The sequence below is a fragment of the Capricornis sumatraensis genome, chromosome X (genome assembly GCF_032405125.1).
Source record: "Capricornis sumatraensis isolate serow.1 chromosome X, serow.2, whole genome shotgun sequence".
Classification (NCBI taxonomy): Eukaryota; Metazoa; Chordata; class Mammalia; order Artiodactyla; family Bovidae; genus Capricornis; species Capricornis sumatraensis.
This window is the reverse complement of record NC_091092.1, coordinates 66,949,153-66,968,921: the sequence shown is the minus strand read 5'-3', so window position 1 is coordinate 66,968,921 and position 19,769 is coordinate 66,949,153. Positions and strand designations below refer to the sequence as shown.

Sequence of the window (19,769 nt, the reverse complement as noted above, 5' to 3'; positions counted from 1 at the left end):
TTGTAGAAGTAACCTGTTCTTTTTGTGATTAGTTATTTATTAAGACGGGCTTCCCTAGTGGCTCAGGGTAAAAAATCCGCCTGCAATGAGGGAGACCTTGGTTCAATTCCTGGGTTGAGAAGATCCTCTGGAGAAAGGAATGACTACCTACTCCAGTATTCTGGCCTGGAGAATTCCGTGGACTGTATAGTCCATGAGGTCGCAAAAAGGCGGACACGACTGAGAGACTTTCACTGTCAGTATTTATTAAGGCAGCTGAACTTGGATTTTAAGTCCTCAGCTAGAAAAATCTCATACACCAGAAACAACTAACACAATGAAAAGTTCTGCACCCAGAAAAGCACCTTTCAAATGGACTATGAAGAATATATTCTGAAAGGTGTTATCAGGGACAGCGACAATCAATCACAAAGTTAAATCTTTTCTCCCCAGAGAGGACAAACTGCTGCAGCTTCACAGAGCAGCACTAGAAGGGCGGAGAAAGGGCGGAGCCAGCCGGCGAGTGGCGGGACTGGCTGAGGCTAGTGTAAGTGGAATCTAGTTGAACTGTTTTGTCCCTTTCCGCTCTCCGTGCGACGACTTGGGCGGAGGCGGTCACAGCTATGGCAGCCCTTAGGGTAAGTAAAAAAAAAAAAAAAGTATGTATATATATACCTTGCTTAGTTTCTGGAGTGCTAATAGCACTATAATAACCATAGAAGGGGTCCTCCTAACTTCAAAAAGGAGTCCCACAGCAAGAGGCGAGATGGAGATGAGGTTGCGAGAGAACTAGCAAGGTCAGGGAATCTTTAACCGGTTTGAAGCCTCAATACACCTGCCTAGGCTGCACTCCATGGGGTCGCTAAGAGTCGGACAGGACTGAACGGCTTCACTTTCACTTTTCACTTTCATGCATTGGAAAAGGAAATGGCAACCCACTCCAGTGTTCTCGCCTGGAGAATCCCAGGGACGGGGTAACCTGGTGGGCTGCCGTCTCTGGGGTCGCACAGAGTCGGACACGACTGAAGCGATTTAGCAGCAGCAGCAGCCGCAGCCGCAGCCTGAGACTCTACTCTCCTCAGTTCCCTGCTGTTGACTTTATACTGCGGTGGGGTGAAAACTGGGAAACTGCTGGGTGAAAATGGCCGCCTGGGCGACGAGCAGCAAACAGACTTGTGTCTTGAGCTGAAACAAAGAGAAAAGAAGCCTGGGCATTTGTCTGGGTGCATAGGGCGGAGCTTCACAACCCTTTGAAGGACTTCGTTCGAAAATTATTTCTGGTAAAATAGACCAGGTCTCTCTGCAGTGCGCGGGTTTGTATTCACTGCTGTTACTCTACGGGTTTGAATAACAAACCTGTTTCTTTTGAGTTCTGCAATGCGAAATGATCCTTTTACTTAGGAATCTGTACAGGAAGTGACCCAACTGGCTGCCAACAGCAGTTCCCTAAGTAAGTTTCAGTAACAGTAGTCAACAAATATCTATGGGTAGATATTTGTAGTAGGTTGTAAGCGTAAAATGCACTCTTGCAGGAGATACAAATATGAATAATTCAAGCTCTGTATCGGGCTTGATAAGCCGTTCTCACTTCATTTCTGCATTCATGCATGCATGCATGCTGAGTCGCTTCAGTCGTCCTCTGTGCGACCCCGTGGACAGCAGCCCACCAGGCTCCTCTGTCAAAGGGATTCTCTAGGCAAGAATACTGGAGTGGGTTGCCATTGCTCTTCTCTTCTGCATTCATAATTTATTTGAATTACCACAACACCCGTCTAACTGGACTTGCTGCCTGGCTCTAATGGAATTCATTTTCCCCTGCACTGCCAGAGTACTAAAATGCCAATCTGATTATGTCCCTCCACTACTTAAAAATCTTTATTGGCACTCCATCATCTGTCCTCTGGGCTCAGATCAGACTCTTATGTGTCTAGAACAGCCCAGACTGCCTTGCCTTTCCAGCTTCTTTTCCTATCTTTCAGGAACTCTCCTAACATCTGTACTTTTCCCCTGCTCTTTCTCTGGGTCTGAAGTGCCCTTTACCATCCTCATGTAGTTAGTTCCTATTCATATTTCACTGATTCATTTAACAGTGATTTGTGTACTGCCTCCCCATATGCTAAATGCAAATTGCCTTTTCCAAGATAGTGTCCCAGATCTCCCCAGTCTGATTTAAGTAACTCACCTTTGTGCTCCCAGAGGACCCTGGGCATACTTTTACCTTTGGACTTATCACACTGCAAGTAATAGACTATTTACTATCTATTCTACCCTCCTAAATGATAAGCTACTTGAGAGCAGTAATTACATGTTAATTTTTGTATCCTTAGTACTAAACACAAGTATGACTTATGTTAGGTACTCAATAAATTCTGCATGAATAAATAGGTGCCAGGCAATGGAGATAAAATAAATTAAGTTAAACATTGTATAACAAATGATAATGATTCAGAGTAGGGGCAGTGCCTTGCCTCAGAAGAAGTAAAAAGTGATCTGAGGGTTCAGAAGAAAGCTCACACCTGGTTGAAGAGAATAAAGAAAGACTTCATGGAGGGAGTACAGAGAGAGAATGAGTGGTCAATGGTTAAAAAGCAAACCTGAAAAGTACGTTGTCATTGAAGCCTAGAGAAGGAGACAGTTGAACAGATTTTTGATTTGGCCAGTAATAAGTCATTGGTGGCTGCCGTTTATTAAGTGCTTACTACAAGGCTAGGCACCTTACTAAAATACTTTGTGTATGTTAGTTCACTTAATTATCAAGACAACTTTATGTTGAAGATACTATGATCACCATTTTACAAATGAAACACTAAGGTTAAGAAAATTCAGTTAAGTTCCACAAAGTCATAATGCTAATAAGAGCTGAAGTGAAGTGGTAGAGTGAGAACCTAGATTGTAAGGGGTTGTGTTGTGTTGTGCTCAGTTGCTTCAGTCATGTCTGACTGTTTGCAACCCTATGGACTGTAGACCGCCAGGCTTCCCTGCATATGGGTATCCCCAGTTGGTTGCCATACCCTCCTCCAGGGGATATTCCCAACCCAGGGATGGAACCTGTGTCTCTTACATCTCCTGCATTGGCAGGTGGGTCTTTACTGCTGAGCCACTGGGGAATCCCCAGATTATAAGGGGTTAGGGAAAGGATTTCCTAAAGGAAATCAGTCCTGAATATTCATTGGAAAGACTGATGCTGAAGCTCCAATACTTTTGCCATCTGATGTGAAGAACTGACTCATTGGAAAAGATCCTGATGCTGGGAGAGATTGAAGGCAGGAGGAGAAGGGGACAACAGAGGATGAGATGGTTGGATGGCATCACTGACTCGATGAACATGAGTTAGAGCAAGCTCCGGGAGTTGGTGATGGACAGGGAAGCCTGGCATGCTGCAGTCCATGGGATTTCAAAGAGTTGGACATGACTGAACGACTGAGCTGAACTGAGGGAAAGGATAAGGGATGGAAAACTGGCATTCATTTAGCACCTACTTTGACCAGCTGCTTTACATGTATTATTTACTTTTAATCTTTTTGATGACCCTAAGAAATGGGGTAATATCCCCATTTTACATATGAAAAAACTGAGGCTTAGGAACAGTGCTGGCTCCAGGTCATACAGCTACTAGGTGGAAGAACCAGGTTCAAACACAGGTATATTTGGCTTCAAAGTCCCTGATCTTTCCACTGCTCATTGCATTCTCTGAAAGGGAGGTGTACATCACTCTTTAGAAAAATGTTATGGTCAAAGTAGGGAAGAGATCTTAAGATAGTGGTAGGAAGTTCCAGAAAAGATGTCTTTTCATTTAAATAAAGAAGGAGACTATATGCCAATTAAATCTCAATGAAACTGGAGGAAAAACATGTCAGAAGACCTGAGCAGGTTTGGAGACTGGGAGAAATGTGCAAGAACTACTAAAAATTAATGATAGTGATTACAGCTATTAAACTATTGAACATTTACTGCACTAGGCATTTTGCTAAGTGCATTATGTGAATTTATGCTTCACAATGGCCCAATGAGTAGTTGTTGTTAAGAGCATTTTAGAGGTAAAGAAGCTGAAATTTAGAAAGATTAAATAACTCTGCCACAGTCGCGCAGTTGTAAGGGGTCAATCTGAATCTGACATCTCTGATCTGAGTCCAGATCATGGGGCTTAACCTTGATGAAGCATCTGTAAGGCCAAGGTATAAAACGGATGATCTGTGTTAATTTTGAAGCGCCAGAGTTTAATAATAGGGGATAATGTAGAAAGGAGTCCTGAATGTTGGTTAGATAACTCTGAAAATAGTTTAGATTCATTTTGAAAGATAAGAGCTTTTTGAGCAAATATGATGATAGAATACTGATGTGGGATTAGCCTTGAGAACAAGTTCTGTACTGATCTTACCTCCTGACTTCTTGACTCAGAGAGAATAGCTGGAGGACTGGCTTTCATTTAAAAGGATCAGGAGAAATATAGTGTCAAAAGCCACATTTCATTAATGCCAAAAGTTGAGTGAATTTGGGGAAAATTTGGGTCCTGAAAAATGTTTGTTTATAATAAAATACATAATATTGAAATATAGCTACCATGTACTGAGCAGTTCCTGTGTGTCAGACATTGTATTATGCTGTTGATGACATCATTTCACTTAATTCTCACAAAAAAGTTTTCCATGGTAGATAATATAATTGGCTCAAAGAACAGGAGTAGGACAGTAAGGAAATCAAAGCTGAAATAGGAGGTTGTAGTCAGAGAAAAGCTTATTGAGTTTATAATTTAAGCTGTTAACAAGTTCCAGAAAATGGTAAATTCAGGGTGTACTCATGGAGAGTGTAACTGTGGTAGAGTGAAAGCTCTAAGAAGGTGAAGTCAAAGAATAGCAAGGTGAGGCTTTTGAGTGGCTCAATCACATGGACATTAAAGTCACTCAGAGTTATGGCAGGATTTAGAGTATAGGAGAGGGCTTCCCAGGTGTCACTAGTGGTAAAGAACCTTCCTGCCAATGCAGAAGAAGTAAGAAATGAGTGTTCGATCCCTGGGTCAGGAAGATCCTTTGGAGGATGAAATGGCAACCCACTCCAGTATTCTTGCTTGGAGAACCCTATGGACAGAGGCACCTGGTGGGCTACAGTTCATAGGTTGCAAAGAGTTGGACACAACTGAAGTGATTTAGCACAGCAGACAGAGTATAGAAGAAGGCTATTGGCCAGGATCCTAAATCTTCGATGTGATGAAGTGTCCGGGAGGCAGGTGCTAAGGATGAATAGGTGAGTGGTATGAACCTTAAAGGAGAACTACTTTTCTTTCCATAATGGGGACTTGTTTTCAGTTTAAATGTAGCATACATACAATTAAGTACACAAATCACAAGCAGCTTAGTAAATTGTCAAAAGATGAACATACTTGTTCAACCGGCATCCAAATTAAAAGAAAAAAAGAACATTACCAGCAGCCCAGAAACTTTCCCCTTTTTTCTTCCTCCACCATAGATTAATCTTGCCTATTTTTTAACTTTATGTAAATATAATTATGCAGTATTTACTTTGTTATATCTGGCTTCTTTCACCCAATATTATATTTTTGAGATTCAGCCACTACACATGTATGTTCATTCATTCTTATGTGCTATGTGATATCCTGGAAAAAAGTACTTATGCCTGACCCCCATCCCTGATGGGACATTTTAATATTTTAAAACTCCACCAATGATTCTGCTGTGTTGCTAGGTTCAAGACCCACTGGTTTAGGAGGGAATTTGTGGCTTTCATACAAGTTAGAGAAAGAAAGTATTAGGCCTTTTCAGGTTATAAACAACAGATGCGAGATCAAGTTATCTTTTTTTTTTTCTTTTTACTATGAGACAGTATTCATTTTTATGATTTTTTTATGATTTTTTAATGTTATATATCATTTTTTTTCTATAGGTAACTTATTTTATTATCTATACTTTTTAAAATTTTATATATCATGTTATATATCATTTTAATTTTTTTTTTTTTGCTTTACAATACTGTATTGGTTTTGCCATACATTGACATGAATCTACCACAGGTGTACATGAGTTCCCAACCCTGAACCCCCCTCCCACCACCCTCAAGTTATCTTAAATAGTAGTTTAATGAAAAGAATATTTAGGTTAGGAAGAATGCCTAGGAAACTGTCTCACCAGCTAAACAGATTGCAAGTAGAACCATTCAGGATACTGTATTAATGCTGGTAGTCATTCTCATGATTATTCTGCTTCTGTTAACCCTGTGTGTTTCATATTCAGACTTTCCTAGAGACAGGATCTGATCAGGTTGGCTAGGCACAAACCACTGCAAAGTAGCCTTCTTAGGCAGAAATTGCACATCAGGCCCTTTGGCAAGGCAGTTTCTTGTTGTCTGTCTTTGGCTCAGGTACCAATCATGGTCCAGTCAGTTTTGGCCAGTGTATGAGTCCTGTTGTTCATAGCATGGTGACCTGTGTTCCAGGACTTCTTAGAAGGGGCAAGGCAATGGATGGGTACTTTTGGTGTTCATGGTTTTTCTGGTACAATGCACTTTTGAATACTTTCTAGAAGTAAGTAATAAGGTGGTTGAAAATATAGTGGAATATATTTAGAGTTGTTTTTAAAAGCTAACTTATTAAGGTCTTATAATTTAAATTGGAAAATTGGTTGCCCATCTATTTCTGCTTTATTGACTATGCCAAAGCCTTTGACTGTGTGGATCACAATAAATTGTGGAAAATTCTGAAAGAGATGCTAATACCAGACCACATAACCTGCCTCTTGAGAAATCTGTATGCAGGTCAGGAAGCAACAGTTAGAAATGGACATGGAACAACAGATTGGTTTCAAATAGGAAAAGAAGTACATCAAGGCTGTATATTGTCACCCTGCTTATTTAACTTATATGCAGAGTACATCATGAGAAACACTGGACTGGAAGAAACACAAGCTGGATCAAGATTGCCAGGAGAAATATCAATAACCTCAGATATGCAAATGACACCACCCTTATGGCAGAAAGTGAAGAGGAACTAAAAAGCCTCTTGACGAAAGTGAAAGGAGAGTGAAAAAGTTGGCTTAAAGCTCAACATTCAGAAAACGAAGATCATGGCATCCGGTCCCATCACTTCATGGGAAATAGATGGGGAAACAGTGGAAACAGTGTCAGACTTTATTTTTGGGGGGCTCCAAAATCACTGTAGATGGTGATTGCAACCATGAAATTAAAAGATGCTTACTCCTTGGAAGAAAAGTTATGACCAACCTAGATAGTATATTCAAAAGCAGAGACATTACTTTGCCGACTAACGTCCGTCTAGTCAAGGCTATGGTTTTTCCAGTGGTCATGTATGAATGTGAGAGTTGGACTGTGAAGAAGGCTGAGCACCAAAGAATTGATGCTTTTGAACTGTGGTGTTGGAGAAGAATCTTGAGAGTCCTTTGAACTGCAAGGAGATCCAACCAATCCATTCTGAAGGAGATCAGCCCTGGGATTTCTTTGGAAGGAATGATGCTGAAGCTGAAACTCCAGTACTTTGGCTACCTCATGCGAAGAGTTGACTCATTGGAAAAGACTCTGATGCTGGGAGGGATTGGGGGCAGGAGGAGAAGGGGACAACAGAGGATGAGATGGCTCAATGGGCGTGAGTCTGAGTGAACTCCGGGAGTTGGTGATTGATAGGGGGGCCTGGTGTGCTGTGATTCATGGGGTTGCAAAGAGTGGGACACGACTGAGCGACTGAACTGAACTGATGGACCAAAAAAAAAGAGACCATTGAGACAACCAGTGTAGTAGCAATCTATAGTGGATAATAAATTTTGCTTAGTACAATTTGAGCATGTTAGGGGGAAAAAGTAACCCAGTTCTATGATCTCCCTGAGTGAGACCATCTGTTATACAGACTTGATCGGTATTAGTACTCTAAGCTAAGTCATGAGTTGCATACTTAATGTAGATTTGGCCTGGCTGTTTTTGAATCTTTTCTCTCAGTCATTCTGAGACTTACCAGGGACTTCTCATATCACTAGGCTATCTGCTACTGCCATATCCCCTGCTTAGTCTGGCTCTGTAGTTCACCTCTTTCATTCACATTTCCAAATTCATATTTGATATCCTTAGGTGCATCAAATTCAACAAGGGCAAAATTCCTTTCTGTTTGCCAAATTTGACTTTTCTTCTGTATTCCTTATTTCATTTAAGAACATGAGCTTCTAAGCTTGGGCTCGTCTTAAGTTATCCTCTACACCCATACTGTTAACGAGTCTTCTGGGTACTTTATACTTTCATCCATTCTTGTTCTTTTATACATTCATTGATTTAAAAATATCTTAATGCCTATAATGTGTAGAAGATGGTGATAAACATTGGGGTAGAAAGATCAGCAAAATATAAACAAGGTATATAGAAGAGAAAAACTAAAACTAATACATACATGAAGAAATGGTTAAAACAATTAGCAGATAACTGCATATTAGAACAATGAGGTAACACTTTATTAAGCTAGAGAAAAATAGAATTCTAGTTAATGTTGGTAGGGATTTATTCAGTGATATTAAATATATATACATATCCTATGGCATGGCAGTTCTTTTCTTGAGTGTATATCACAAAGATATACAAGTTCATGAGGACACTTATAGAGTAATATTCCTCACAGTGTTTTTTTATGGTGACAGGGAGTTTAAGACAATGTAGTTGTCTATCACTGACAGTGGAAAGGTAAAATGTGGATATACATCATACATCAGCTGGAAGAAATTGGTTGTATGAACACAGATGGCTATGTTTTATGAAAAAGGGTAAGAAACAAAATAACTGTAATACGCCATTTATGTTATTTTTAAAAATAAGAAAAAATGAGATTTGTAATAACAAAAAATGTGTGTCTGTGCTCAACTGTGTCTGACTTTTTGCAACCCTATGGAGCCTGCCAGGCTTCTTTGTCCATGGGATTTCCCATGCAGGAATACTGGAGTGAGTTGCTATTTCCTACTCCAGGGGATCTTCCTGACTCAGGGATCAAACCTCTCTCTCTTGCATTTCCTGCACTGGCAGACAGATTCTCTACCACTGCACCACCTGGGAAGCCAACAATTAAAAATATATGTACATGTTACTACAATATGCATTTTTTAAAATGCAAACATAAAGATAATCTAATCATTAAACACATCAAAATACTCACCTACCTATGATGAGTAAATTAGAGTGAAATATGATGATTAAAGGAAATTAATTAATTAATCAATTTTAAAAGCAGGAGGACAAAGAAGAGCAAGACCAAAGTATTGTCCTCAAGGAATGGACTCTACTAAACGAAATTGATAAACACAAATTCTATTCAAAATAAAAGATATCTAAATGTTCAGTTCACTTCAGTCACTCAGTCGTGTCTGACTCTTTCGGATCCCTTGAATCGCAGCACACCAGGCCTCCCTGTCCATCATCAACTCCCGGAGTTCACCCAAACTCAAGTGCATCGAGTCAGTGATGCCATCCAGACATCTCATCCTCTGTCATCCCCTTCTCCTCCTGCCCCCAATCCCTCCCAGCATCAGGGTCTTTTCCAATGAGTCAGTTCTTTGCATGAGGTGGCCAAAGTACTGGAGTTTCAGCTTCAACATCAGTCCTTCCAATGAACACCCAGGACTGATCTCCTTTAGGATGGACTGGTTGGATCTCCTTGCAGTCCAAGGGACTCTCAAGAGTCTTCTCCAACACCACAGTGCAAAAGCATCAATTCTTCAGCACTCAGCTTTCTTCACAGTCCAACTCTCACATCCATACATGACCACTGGAAAAACCATAGCCTTGACTAGACGGACCTTTGTTGGCAAAGTAATGTCTCTGCTTTTGAATATGCTATCTAGGTTGGTCATAACTTTCCTTCCAAGGAGTAAGCAAGCATCTTTTAATTTCATGGCTGCAATCTCCATCTGCAGCGATTTTGGAGCCCCCCAAAATAAAGTTAGCCACTGTTTCCACTGTTTCCCCATCTGTTTGCCATGAAGTGATGGGACCGGATGCCATGATCTTTGTTTTCTGAATGTTGAGCTTTAAGCCAACTTTTTCACTCTCCTCTTTCACTTTCATCAAGAGGCTTTGTAGTTCCTCTTCACTTTCTGCCATAAGGGTGGTGTCATCTGCATATCTAAGGTTATTGATGTTTCTCCCAGCAATCTTGATTCCAGCTTGTGCTTCTTTCAGCCTGGTGTTTCTCATGATGTACTCTGCATATAAGTTAAATAAGCAGGGTGACAATATACAGCCTTGATGTACTCCTTTTCCTATTTAGAACCAGTGTGTTGTTCCATGTCCAGTTCTAACTGTTGCTTCCTGACCTGTGCATAATCTAATAGTTACTATGTGAGAAAAGAGGAGGAAATAGTTTAAATGCCTACAGAATATAAGGCTGCTTCATAATTGTTCATTTTAGTTAATTCAAGTATGGATTAAACACCTGCCATGTGTTAAGAACTTCTTGTTGCCAAGTAGTGGTAGATTTTATTTTTTATTTTAAATATTTGCAGTCTCTTACTGTAAGAGTATTATATACCCCTGCCTAGATTTCTTATTCTTTTCCTCTACCACAAGAATGACTCATATTACTTTACTAGGTAAATAAATTCATAATTTTTTTGGCATATCTTGGTACTGATCAAAATATGGTAAAATAAAATATTTACTCCACCTTAGTTTAATTGAAACACAAATCCTTGTGTTTATCATGAAAAAACCAGTAGAGCTAAACAGAACTTAATTTTTATGCAGAGAAAGTACCATTATATCTATTCACTCATCAGTGCTAATGGAACGAAAGGAACAGCATAAATAATTGAAAACCAATATTTGCGTTTAACTTTGGAATGTATTTTTATATATATTTTTCTGCCTATTGCAAAAATTGCAATTTTGGTCCCTGTGACAAAATTCACAATAGAGCTCCTGTGACAAAAACTCACAGAGCCATGCACTGGCAAGGAGAATTCATCCTTCCATTAAATTGTTTTGGCAAATTTATCAAAACTTAATTGACCCTAAACATAAGGGTTTATTTTTGAACTCCCAATTCTATTCCATTGATCTGTATTCTGTCTTTGTGCCAGTATTATATTTTCTTCTTTGCTATAGCTTTTTATTAAGTTTGAAATCAGAAAATGTGAGTTTTCTAAATTGGGCCTTTTTTTTAAGTATTATTTATTGTGAAATAATTTCAAATGTACAGAAAAGCTGAAAGAAAAGTACAAAGAACTCATGTTAAATCAGATCCTACAGTTGTTAACTTTTGCCATTTTCCCCCTTTCACCTCTATTAGAATTTTTCCTTTTCTTCTTTTTCTTTTTAATGTTTCCTTTTCTGATCAGTCTGAGAGCAAGTTGCGGACATGTTATTTCACCCATGCATATTTCACTGTGTATTTCCTCAGAAGCATATACTGTTCTTTAACCTCTGTGCAAGCCTCCTAATCTGAGATAGTAACACTGATAGAATGCTACCATCCAATCCATAGATGCCATTCAAATTTCACCCACTGCACAATGTCTTCTTTTCTAGTGTGTTAGTCATTCATCATGTCTAACTCTTTGCAACCCTATTGACTGTAGCCCACCAGGCTCCTCTGTCCATGGGATTCTCCAGGCAAGAATACTGGAGTGGTTAGTCATTCCCTTCTCCAAGGGATCTTCCTGACCCAGGGATCCAACCCACATTTCCCACATTACAGGCAGATTCTTTACCGTATGAGCCACCACAGAAGCCCAGAGGCCAGGATCTAAATCTAGAATCATGCATGACATTTCTTTATCATTCCTTTTTGATCTGCTTTAATCTGAAATAGTTTCTCAGTCTTCCTGTCTTTCATGAGTGACCTTAAAAGTTTTTTTTTCCAGTTTTATTGAGATGTAATTGACATGCAGAACTTCATAAGTTTAAGTTGTACAGAATGATTTGACTTACAACCTGAAATGATTATCATAGTAACTTTAGTGAACATGTATCATCTCGTTTAGTTACAAAATCAAGGAAATAGAAAAAATTTCCTTGTGATGAGAATTCCAATTTTTATATTTTTTCTCAAGATGTTGACTTTTCTAGGTTCCTTGCATTTCCATATGAATATTATAATCAGCATATCAATTTGAAAAAAAGGGACATTTGAAATTTTGATAGTGATTACATTGAATCAGTAGATCACTTTGGAGTATATTGCTATCTTGACAGTGCTGAGTCTGACAATCCATGAATTTGGGATGTCTTTCAGTTGATTTAGGTCTTTAATTTTTTTCAACAATATTTTGTAGTTTTCAGCCTAGAGAGTCTTGTACTTATTTTGCAAGTCTTGCAAGACTTGAAAATTTAGCACTGTATTAAATTTATTCCTATTTTATTCTTTTAATGTTCTTGTTAATGAAATTGTTTTCATAATTTCATTTTCATCTTATTCATTACATGCAAATAGAAATAAAGTGTACCTTGGGATATAGATTTATATCCTGTGTACCTTGCAGCCTTGCTGAATTCATTTATTATCTTGAATAGTCGAGTGCATGCATGTATGTGTGTGTGTATGAGTGTATTTCTTAGGATTTTCTGCGTACAAGATCATGTCGTGTATAGAGATAGTTTTACTTCTTTTCTAAACTACATGCCTTTTATTTCTTTTTATTGTCTTATTGCCCTGGCTGGAACTTCCAGTGAAGTGTTGAATAGAAGTAGTGACAGTAGACATTCTGTTCTTGTTCCTGATCATAGCTTTCAGCTACTTGTCATGAAATTGTTAGCTGTGGGATTTTATAGGCACCCTTCACTGGGTTAAGGGAGTTCTTTTCTATTCCTAATTTGTTGAGTAGCTTTTTAAAAACATGGAAAAGTACTAGTATTTGTCAAATGCTTTTTTTGTGTCTGTTGATATGGTCATTTGTTTTATTGTCTATTATTTTACTAACATGATACATTGATTAATTTTCATTTGTTAGACTAACCTTGCATTCTTTTTTTTAAGTTTATTTTTAATTGGAGGGTAATTGCTATACAGTGTTGTGTTGGTTTCTGCCGTGCATCAACATGAATCCACCATAGACAGGTATACCTATGTCCCTCCCTTCATGCCCTCCCTCCCACCCCATCCAACCCCTCTAGATAAACTTGCATTCTTGATACATATCCCACTTGGTCAGATGCATAGGTCTCTTTATACATGTCTATATTCAATTTTATTATTTACTTGAAGATTTTTAATCTATATTTATAAGCAATGTTGGTCTGTATTTTTCTTGTGATGTCTTTGGTTTTGGTGCCAGGACACCAAATGAGAGGGAAAGTGTTGACTCCTCTGCTCCTTTTTCTTCTTTAAACATTAGGTAGAATTTACCCATAAAGCTATGACAAACCTAGACAGCATATTAAAAAGCAGAGACATTACTTTGCCAACAAAGATCTGTCTAGTCAAAGCTATGGTTTTTCCAGTAGTCATGTATGAATGTGAGAGTTGGACTATAAAGAAAGCTGAGCACCAAAGAATTGATGCTTTTGAACTGTGGTGTTGAAGACTCTTGAGAGTCCCTTGGACTTCAAGGAGATCCAGCCAGTCAATCCTAAAGTAAATCAGTCCTGAATATTCATTGGAAGGACTGATGCTGAAGCTGAAGCTCCAATACTTTGGCCACCTGATGCAAAGAACTGACTCATTGGAAAAGACCCTGATGCTGGGAAAAATTGAAGGCAGCAGGAGAAAGAGACAATAGAAGATGAGATGGTTGGATGGCATCACTGACTTGATGGACATGAGTTTGGGCAAGATCTAGGAGTTGGTGACGGACAGGGAAGCCTAGTGTGCTGCAGTCCATGGGGTCACAAAGAGTTAGACAGGACTGAGCTAACTGACTGAACTGAACTGAGCTGAAACACCTAGAAAGCCCATAATCTTGTCAGCAAAGAGTTGGACATGACTGAGCGACTGAACTGAATTCAACTGACCCATGAAGCAGTCTACACCTGGGCTTTCCTTATAGGAAGACTTTTTATTGTTAATTAATAATTCTGCCTAATCTTTAAAAAAGAATTAACATCAATCTTTCAAAAACTTGTCCAAAAAATAGCACAGGAGGCAACACTTCCCCTCATACTGTTACATATTCAGATTTCCCATTTCCTCTTTCCTTTTTTTGGTAATTTGTGTCTTTCTAGGAATTTGTTCATTTCTTCTAAGTTATCTAGTTTGTTGTTGTACAGTTATTCATAATATTATCTTAAAATGTTTTTCCTGTAAAGTCAATATGTGATGTCCTCTCTTTCATTAATGGGCTTCCCTGGTGGCTCAGCAGGGAAGAGTCTGCCTGCCAATGCAGGGGACATAAGTTTGATCCCTGGGTCAGGAAGATCCCCTGGAGAAGGAAGTGATAACCCACTCCAGTATTCTTGCCTGGGGAATCCCATGGACAGAGAAGCCTGGTGGGCTACAATCCATGGGGTTGCAAAGGAGTTGGACACGACTGAGCAACTAAACAACAACAACTTTCATTACTAATTTTAGTAATTTGAGAATTTTCTGACCTTGTCCAAAGGCTTGGCAATTTTGTTGCTCATTTCAAAAAAGTGACTTTTGGTTGTGTTGATTTTTCTGGGTTGATTTTCTTTCCTCTATTTCATTTATTTACACTCTAATCTTCATTCCTTCCTTCCTTCTACTTGCTTTGGGGTTAAGTTTCCTTTTCTACTTTCCTAAGATAATTTATTAGATTATTGATTTGAGGTATTGTTTTTCTAGCATTTACAGCTATATATAAATTTCCCTTTCAATACTGCTTTTTCTGCACATGTAAGTTTTGGTCTCTTGTTTTAATTTTCATTCAACTCAAAGTGTTCTCTGATTTTACTTGTGAATTTTCTTCTTTGGGCTGTTGGTATTTAGGAGTGTTTAGTTGGTTTTTGTTTTTAATTATTCTTTACATACTTGTGCATTTTTTTGATCTTTATGTTGTTCTTTTCTAATTTAATTTTGTTGTAATTAGAGACTGTATGTTCTTTGTATAATTTAACATCTTTTGAGACCTGTTCTATGCCTATTGTATGGTCTATCCTGGAGAATGTTCCATATGCACTTAATAAGAATGTATATTCTACTGTTGTGAGATAAAAGTGTGCTGTGGAAGTCTGTTAGGTCTACTTAGTTTATATTGTTCAGATCTTCTGAATTGCTAATTTTCTGCCTAATTTACTTTATTAAAATAATACATTGAAATTTCTATTATCACATTGTTTAAATTTTCCCTTCTGTTTTCTTTGTTCTTTACTTTTTGTTTGTTCTGTTTTTCCTTTCTGAGTTTTGTGTCAGTTTTTGTTTCAAATATTTTGTGGCTCTGTTGTTAGGTGCATGTATGTTTATAATTGTGATCATATATGTTTCAGGTAGATTTACTATTTTACCATTACAATATGTCTCTTTAGCTCTAGTAACAATTTTTGCCTCAGTCAAATCACGGTGGCTGTTTTCCTGGTGTATCATTTTCTATGCTTTTACTTTTTAAAAATTATTTATTTATTTATTTGGCTGCATTGGGTCTTAGTTGTGGCACACAGACTCTTTCATTGTAGCCTCTGGGCTTCTATTTGTGGCTCAGTCCCCAGAGTGCATGGGCTCAGTAGTTGTGGTTTGTGAGCTCTCTAGTCGCAACTTGTTGGTTTAGTTGCCCCATAGCACATGGGATCTTAGTTCCCTGACCAGGGATTGAACCCTTGTACCCTACATTGGAGGGTAGAGTCTTTTTTTGTTTTTAACTCTTTTTAAAAATTTTATTTATTTTTTAATTGAAGGATAATTGCTTTACAGAATTTTGTTGTTTTCTGTCAAACCTCAACATGAATCAGACATAGGTATACATATATCCCCTGTCTCTTACTACTGGGCCACCAGGGAAATCCCTATGCTTTTATTTTTAACCTAAATATATCTTTGTATCTAAAATATATTTTCTTTGGACAAGGTATACTTGGATTTTTTTTAAAATAAAATCTGACAAACTTTGTCTTTTGATTGCATTATTTAACTCACGCATATTTAATGTAATTATTGAGGCAATTAGATTTATTTTTGCGATTTTGCTTTCATTTTCTATGTCTCATGTCAATTTTTGTTCTTCTCTTCCTCCTTTAATGCCTTTACTTGTATTCAGTAGATATTTTATGGTGTGCCAAGCAGGTGCTGTGAGTATCAGAACAACTCTTTAGCAGCATAGAGACATGAGGGAATATGGGACTGGAATTTTCACGAAATGGCTTCCTCAACCTTCTCAATAGAGAAGGAGCTAGGCATGGGAAATTAGTGTGTATGGTATCTTCTGGTTTTCACCAACTGCCAAATCCACCTATGCATGTGTGCATGCTCAGTTGCTAAGTCATGTCCAACTCTTTGCTACCCCATGAACTACAGCAGGCCAGGCTTCCCTGTCCTTCACCAACTCCCTAAGCTTGCTCAAACTCATGTCCATTGAGTCAGTGATGCCATCTAACCATCGCATCCTCTGTCATCCCTTTCTCTTCTTGCCTTCAATCTTTCCCAGCATCAAAGTCTTTGCCAGTGATTCAGTTCTTCGCATCAGGTGGCCAAAGTATTGGAGCTTCAGCTTCAGCATCATCCCTTCCAATGAATATTCAGGACTGATTCCCTTTAGGATTCACCGATTTTATCCATTTGCTCTCCAAGAGACTCTCAAAAGTCTTCCATGGCACTACAATTCAAAAGTATCAATTCCTTGGTGCTCAGCCTTCTTTATAGTCCAACTCTCACATCCATACATGACTACTGGAAAAACAATAGCTTTGACTATATGGACCTTTGTCAGCAAAGTGATGTATCCACTTCTTAATATGCTGTCTAGGTTTATCATAGTTTTTCTTCCAAGGAGAAAGCAACTTTTAACTTCATGATTGGAGTCAATGTCCACAGGTTTTTTAGGAGACCACCTGAGAGTAGATTAAAGGAGTGCAGGCTCCACCCTCCCTTGCCCCTTGAACCATTATTATGAAACTCTTCATCAAATACTCTGGGCTTGGGAAACAGAGTTTTTAAAGGCAGGAGCCCACTGTGTCCCCATTTGCCTGACAAATTTATAAAGCCATCCTATTGCCAAAATCTTGGCTCTCTGTTCATCAATAATGTGTGCCAAACAGTAATATGGAGACAGAGTTATAGAGGAGAAGGAAAGAATGGCGTTATTACCTTGCCAGGCAAAGGGGGAACACAGTAGGCTAGTGCCTCAAGAGCTATGCATTCCTCCCTGGTGAATAGGGAGGAGTCAGACAGGGTTATGTGATAAAGATCAAGGCAGTAACAGTCTTTCTTCTTTAGAGTTTCAAAAGGGTGGCATTGCTGACAAGATTATGGGCTTCCTAGGTGGTTCAGCTCAGTTCAGTTCAGTCAGTTAGCTCAGTCCTGTCTGACTCTTTGTGACCCCATGTTCTGCAGCATGCCAGGCCTCCCTGTCTATCACCAACTCCTGGAGTTTACTCAAACTCATGTCCTTTGAGTCGGTGATGCTATCCAACCATCTCATCCTCTATCATCCCCTTCTCCTCCCACCTTCAATATTTTCCAGCATCAGGGTCTTTTCCAATGAGTCAGTTCTTTGCATCAGATGGCCAAAATATTGGAATTTCTGTTTCAACATCAGTCCTTCCAATGAATATTCAGGACTGCTTTCCTTTAGGATGGACTGGCTGGATCTCCTTGCAGTCCAAGGGACTCTCAAGAGTCTTCTCCAACACCACAGTTCAAAAACATCAAGTCTTCAACTCTCAGCTTTCCTTATAGTCCAACTCTCACATCCATACATGACCACTGGAAAAACCATAGCCTTGACTAGATGGAACTTTGTTGGCAAAGTAATGCCTTTGCTTTTTAACATGCTGTCTAGGTTGGTCATAACTTTTCTTCCCAGAGTAAGCGTCTTTTAATTTCATGGCCGCAGTCACCATCTGCAGTGATTTTGGAGCCCCCCAAAATAAAGTGTGCCCCTGTTTCCACTATTTCCCCATCTATTTGCCATGAAGTGATGGGACCAGGTGCTACATTCTTAGATTTTTGAATGTTGAGCTTTAAGCCAACTTTTTCACTCTCCTCTTTCATTTTCATCAAGAGGCTCTTTAGTTCTTCTTTGCTTTCTGCCATAAGGGTAGTGTCATCTGCATATCTGAGGTTACTGATATTTCTCCTGGCAATCTTGATTCCAAAGAATAGCAAGAAGAGATAAGAAAGCCTTCTTCAGCGATCAATGCAAAGAAATAGAGGAAAACAACAGAATGCGAAAGACTTACCTCCCCAGGTCATTAGGTGCCCAATATACTACTGGAGATCAGTGGAGAAATAACTCCAGAAAGAATGAAGGGATGGAGCCAAAGCAAAAATAATACCCAGTTGTGGATGTGACTGGTGATAGAAGCAAGATCCGATGCTGTAAAGAGCAATATTGCATAGGAACCTGGAATGTCAGGTCCATGAATCAAGGCAAATTGGAAGTGGTCAAACAAGAGATAGCAAGGGTGAACGTTGACATTCTAGGAATCAGCGAACTAAAAGGGACTGGAATGGGTGAATTTAACTCAGATGACCATTATATCTACTACTGCAGGCAGGCATCCCTCAGAAGAAATGGAGTAGCCATCATGGTCAACAAAAGAGTCCAAAATGCAGTACTTGGGTGCAATCTCAAAAATGACAGAATGATCTCTGTTCGTCTCCAAGGCAAACCATTCAATATCACTGTTATCCAAGTCTATGCCCCAACCAGTAACGCTGAAGAAGCTGAAGTTGAATGGTTTTATGAAGACCTACAAGACCTTTTAGAACTAACACCCAAAAAAGATGTCCTTTTCATTATAGGGGACTGGAATGCAAAAGTAGGAAGTCAAGAAACACCTGGAGTAACAGGCAAATTTGGCCTTGGAATGCAGAATGAAGCAGGGCAAAGACTACTAGAGTTTTGCCAAGAAAATGCACTGGTCATAGCAAACACCCTCTTCCAACAACACAAGAGAAGACTCTACACATGGACATCACCAGATGGTCAACACCAAAATCAGACTGATCATATTCTTTGCAGCCAAAGATGGAGAAGCTCTATATAGTCAACAAAAACAAGACCAGGTGCTGACTGTAGCTCAGATCACGAACTCCTTATTATCAAATTCAGACTCAAATTGAAGAAAGTAGGGAAAACAGCTAGATCATTCAGGTACGACCTAAATCAAATCCCTTATGATTATACAGTGGAAGTGAGAAATAGATTTAAGGGCCTAGATCTGATAGAGTGCCTGATGAACTATGGAATGAGGTTCGTGACATTGTACAGGAGACAGGGATCAAGACCATCCCCATGGAAAAGAAATGCAAAAAAGCAAAATGGCTGTCTGGGGAGGCCTTACAAATAGCTGTGAAAAGAAGAGAAGCGAAAAGCAAAGGAGAAAAGGAAAGATATAAGCATCTGAATGCAGAGTTCCAAAGAATAGCAAGAAGAGATAGGAAAGCTTTCTTCAGTGATCAATGCAAAGAAATAGAGGAAAACAACAGAACGGGAAAGACTAGAGATCTCTTCAAGAAAATTAGAGATACCAAGGGAATATTTCATGCAAAGATGGGCTTGATAAAGGACAGAAATGGTATGGACCTAACAGAAGCAGAAGATATTAAGAAGAGGTGGCAAGAATACACAGAAGAACTGTACAGAAAAGATCTTCACGACCCAGATAATCATGATGATGTGATAACTAATCTAGAGCCAGACATCTTGGAATGTGAAGTCAAGTGGGCCTTAGAAAGCATGACTACGAAC

At 39.0% G+C, this 19,769-nt stretch overlaps 1 protein-coding gene across 1 annotated transcript in view; it reads left to right on the top strand.

The window, feature by feature from the left end:
• The first annotated feature begins 551 nt into the window (after window positions 1-551).
• Window positions 552-19,769, top strand: part of APOOL (apolipoprotein O like) — an 89,009-nt gene continuing 69,791 nt past the window's right edge. Inside the window, exon 1 of the mRNA XM_068962830.1 lies at window positions 552-617. Within this exon, the coding sequence (XP_068818931.1) occupies window positions 603-617 (15 nt within the window). The 5' untranslated portion in view covers window positions 552-602. The remainder of the gene's footprint in view (window positions 618-19,769) is intronic.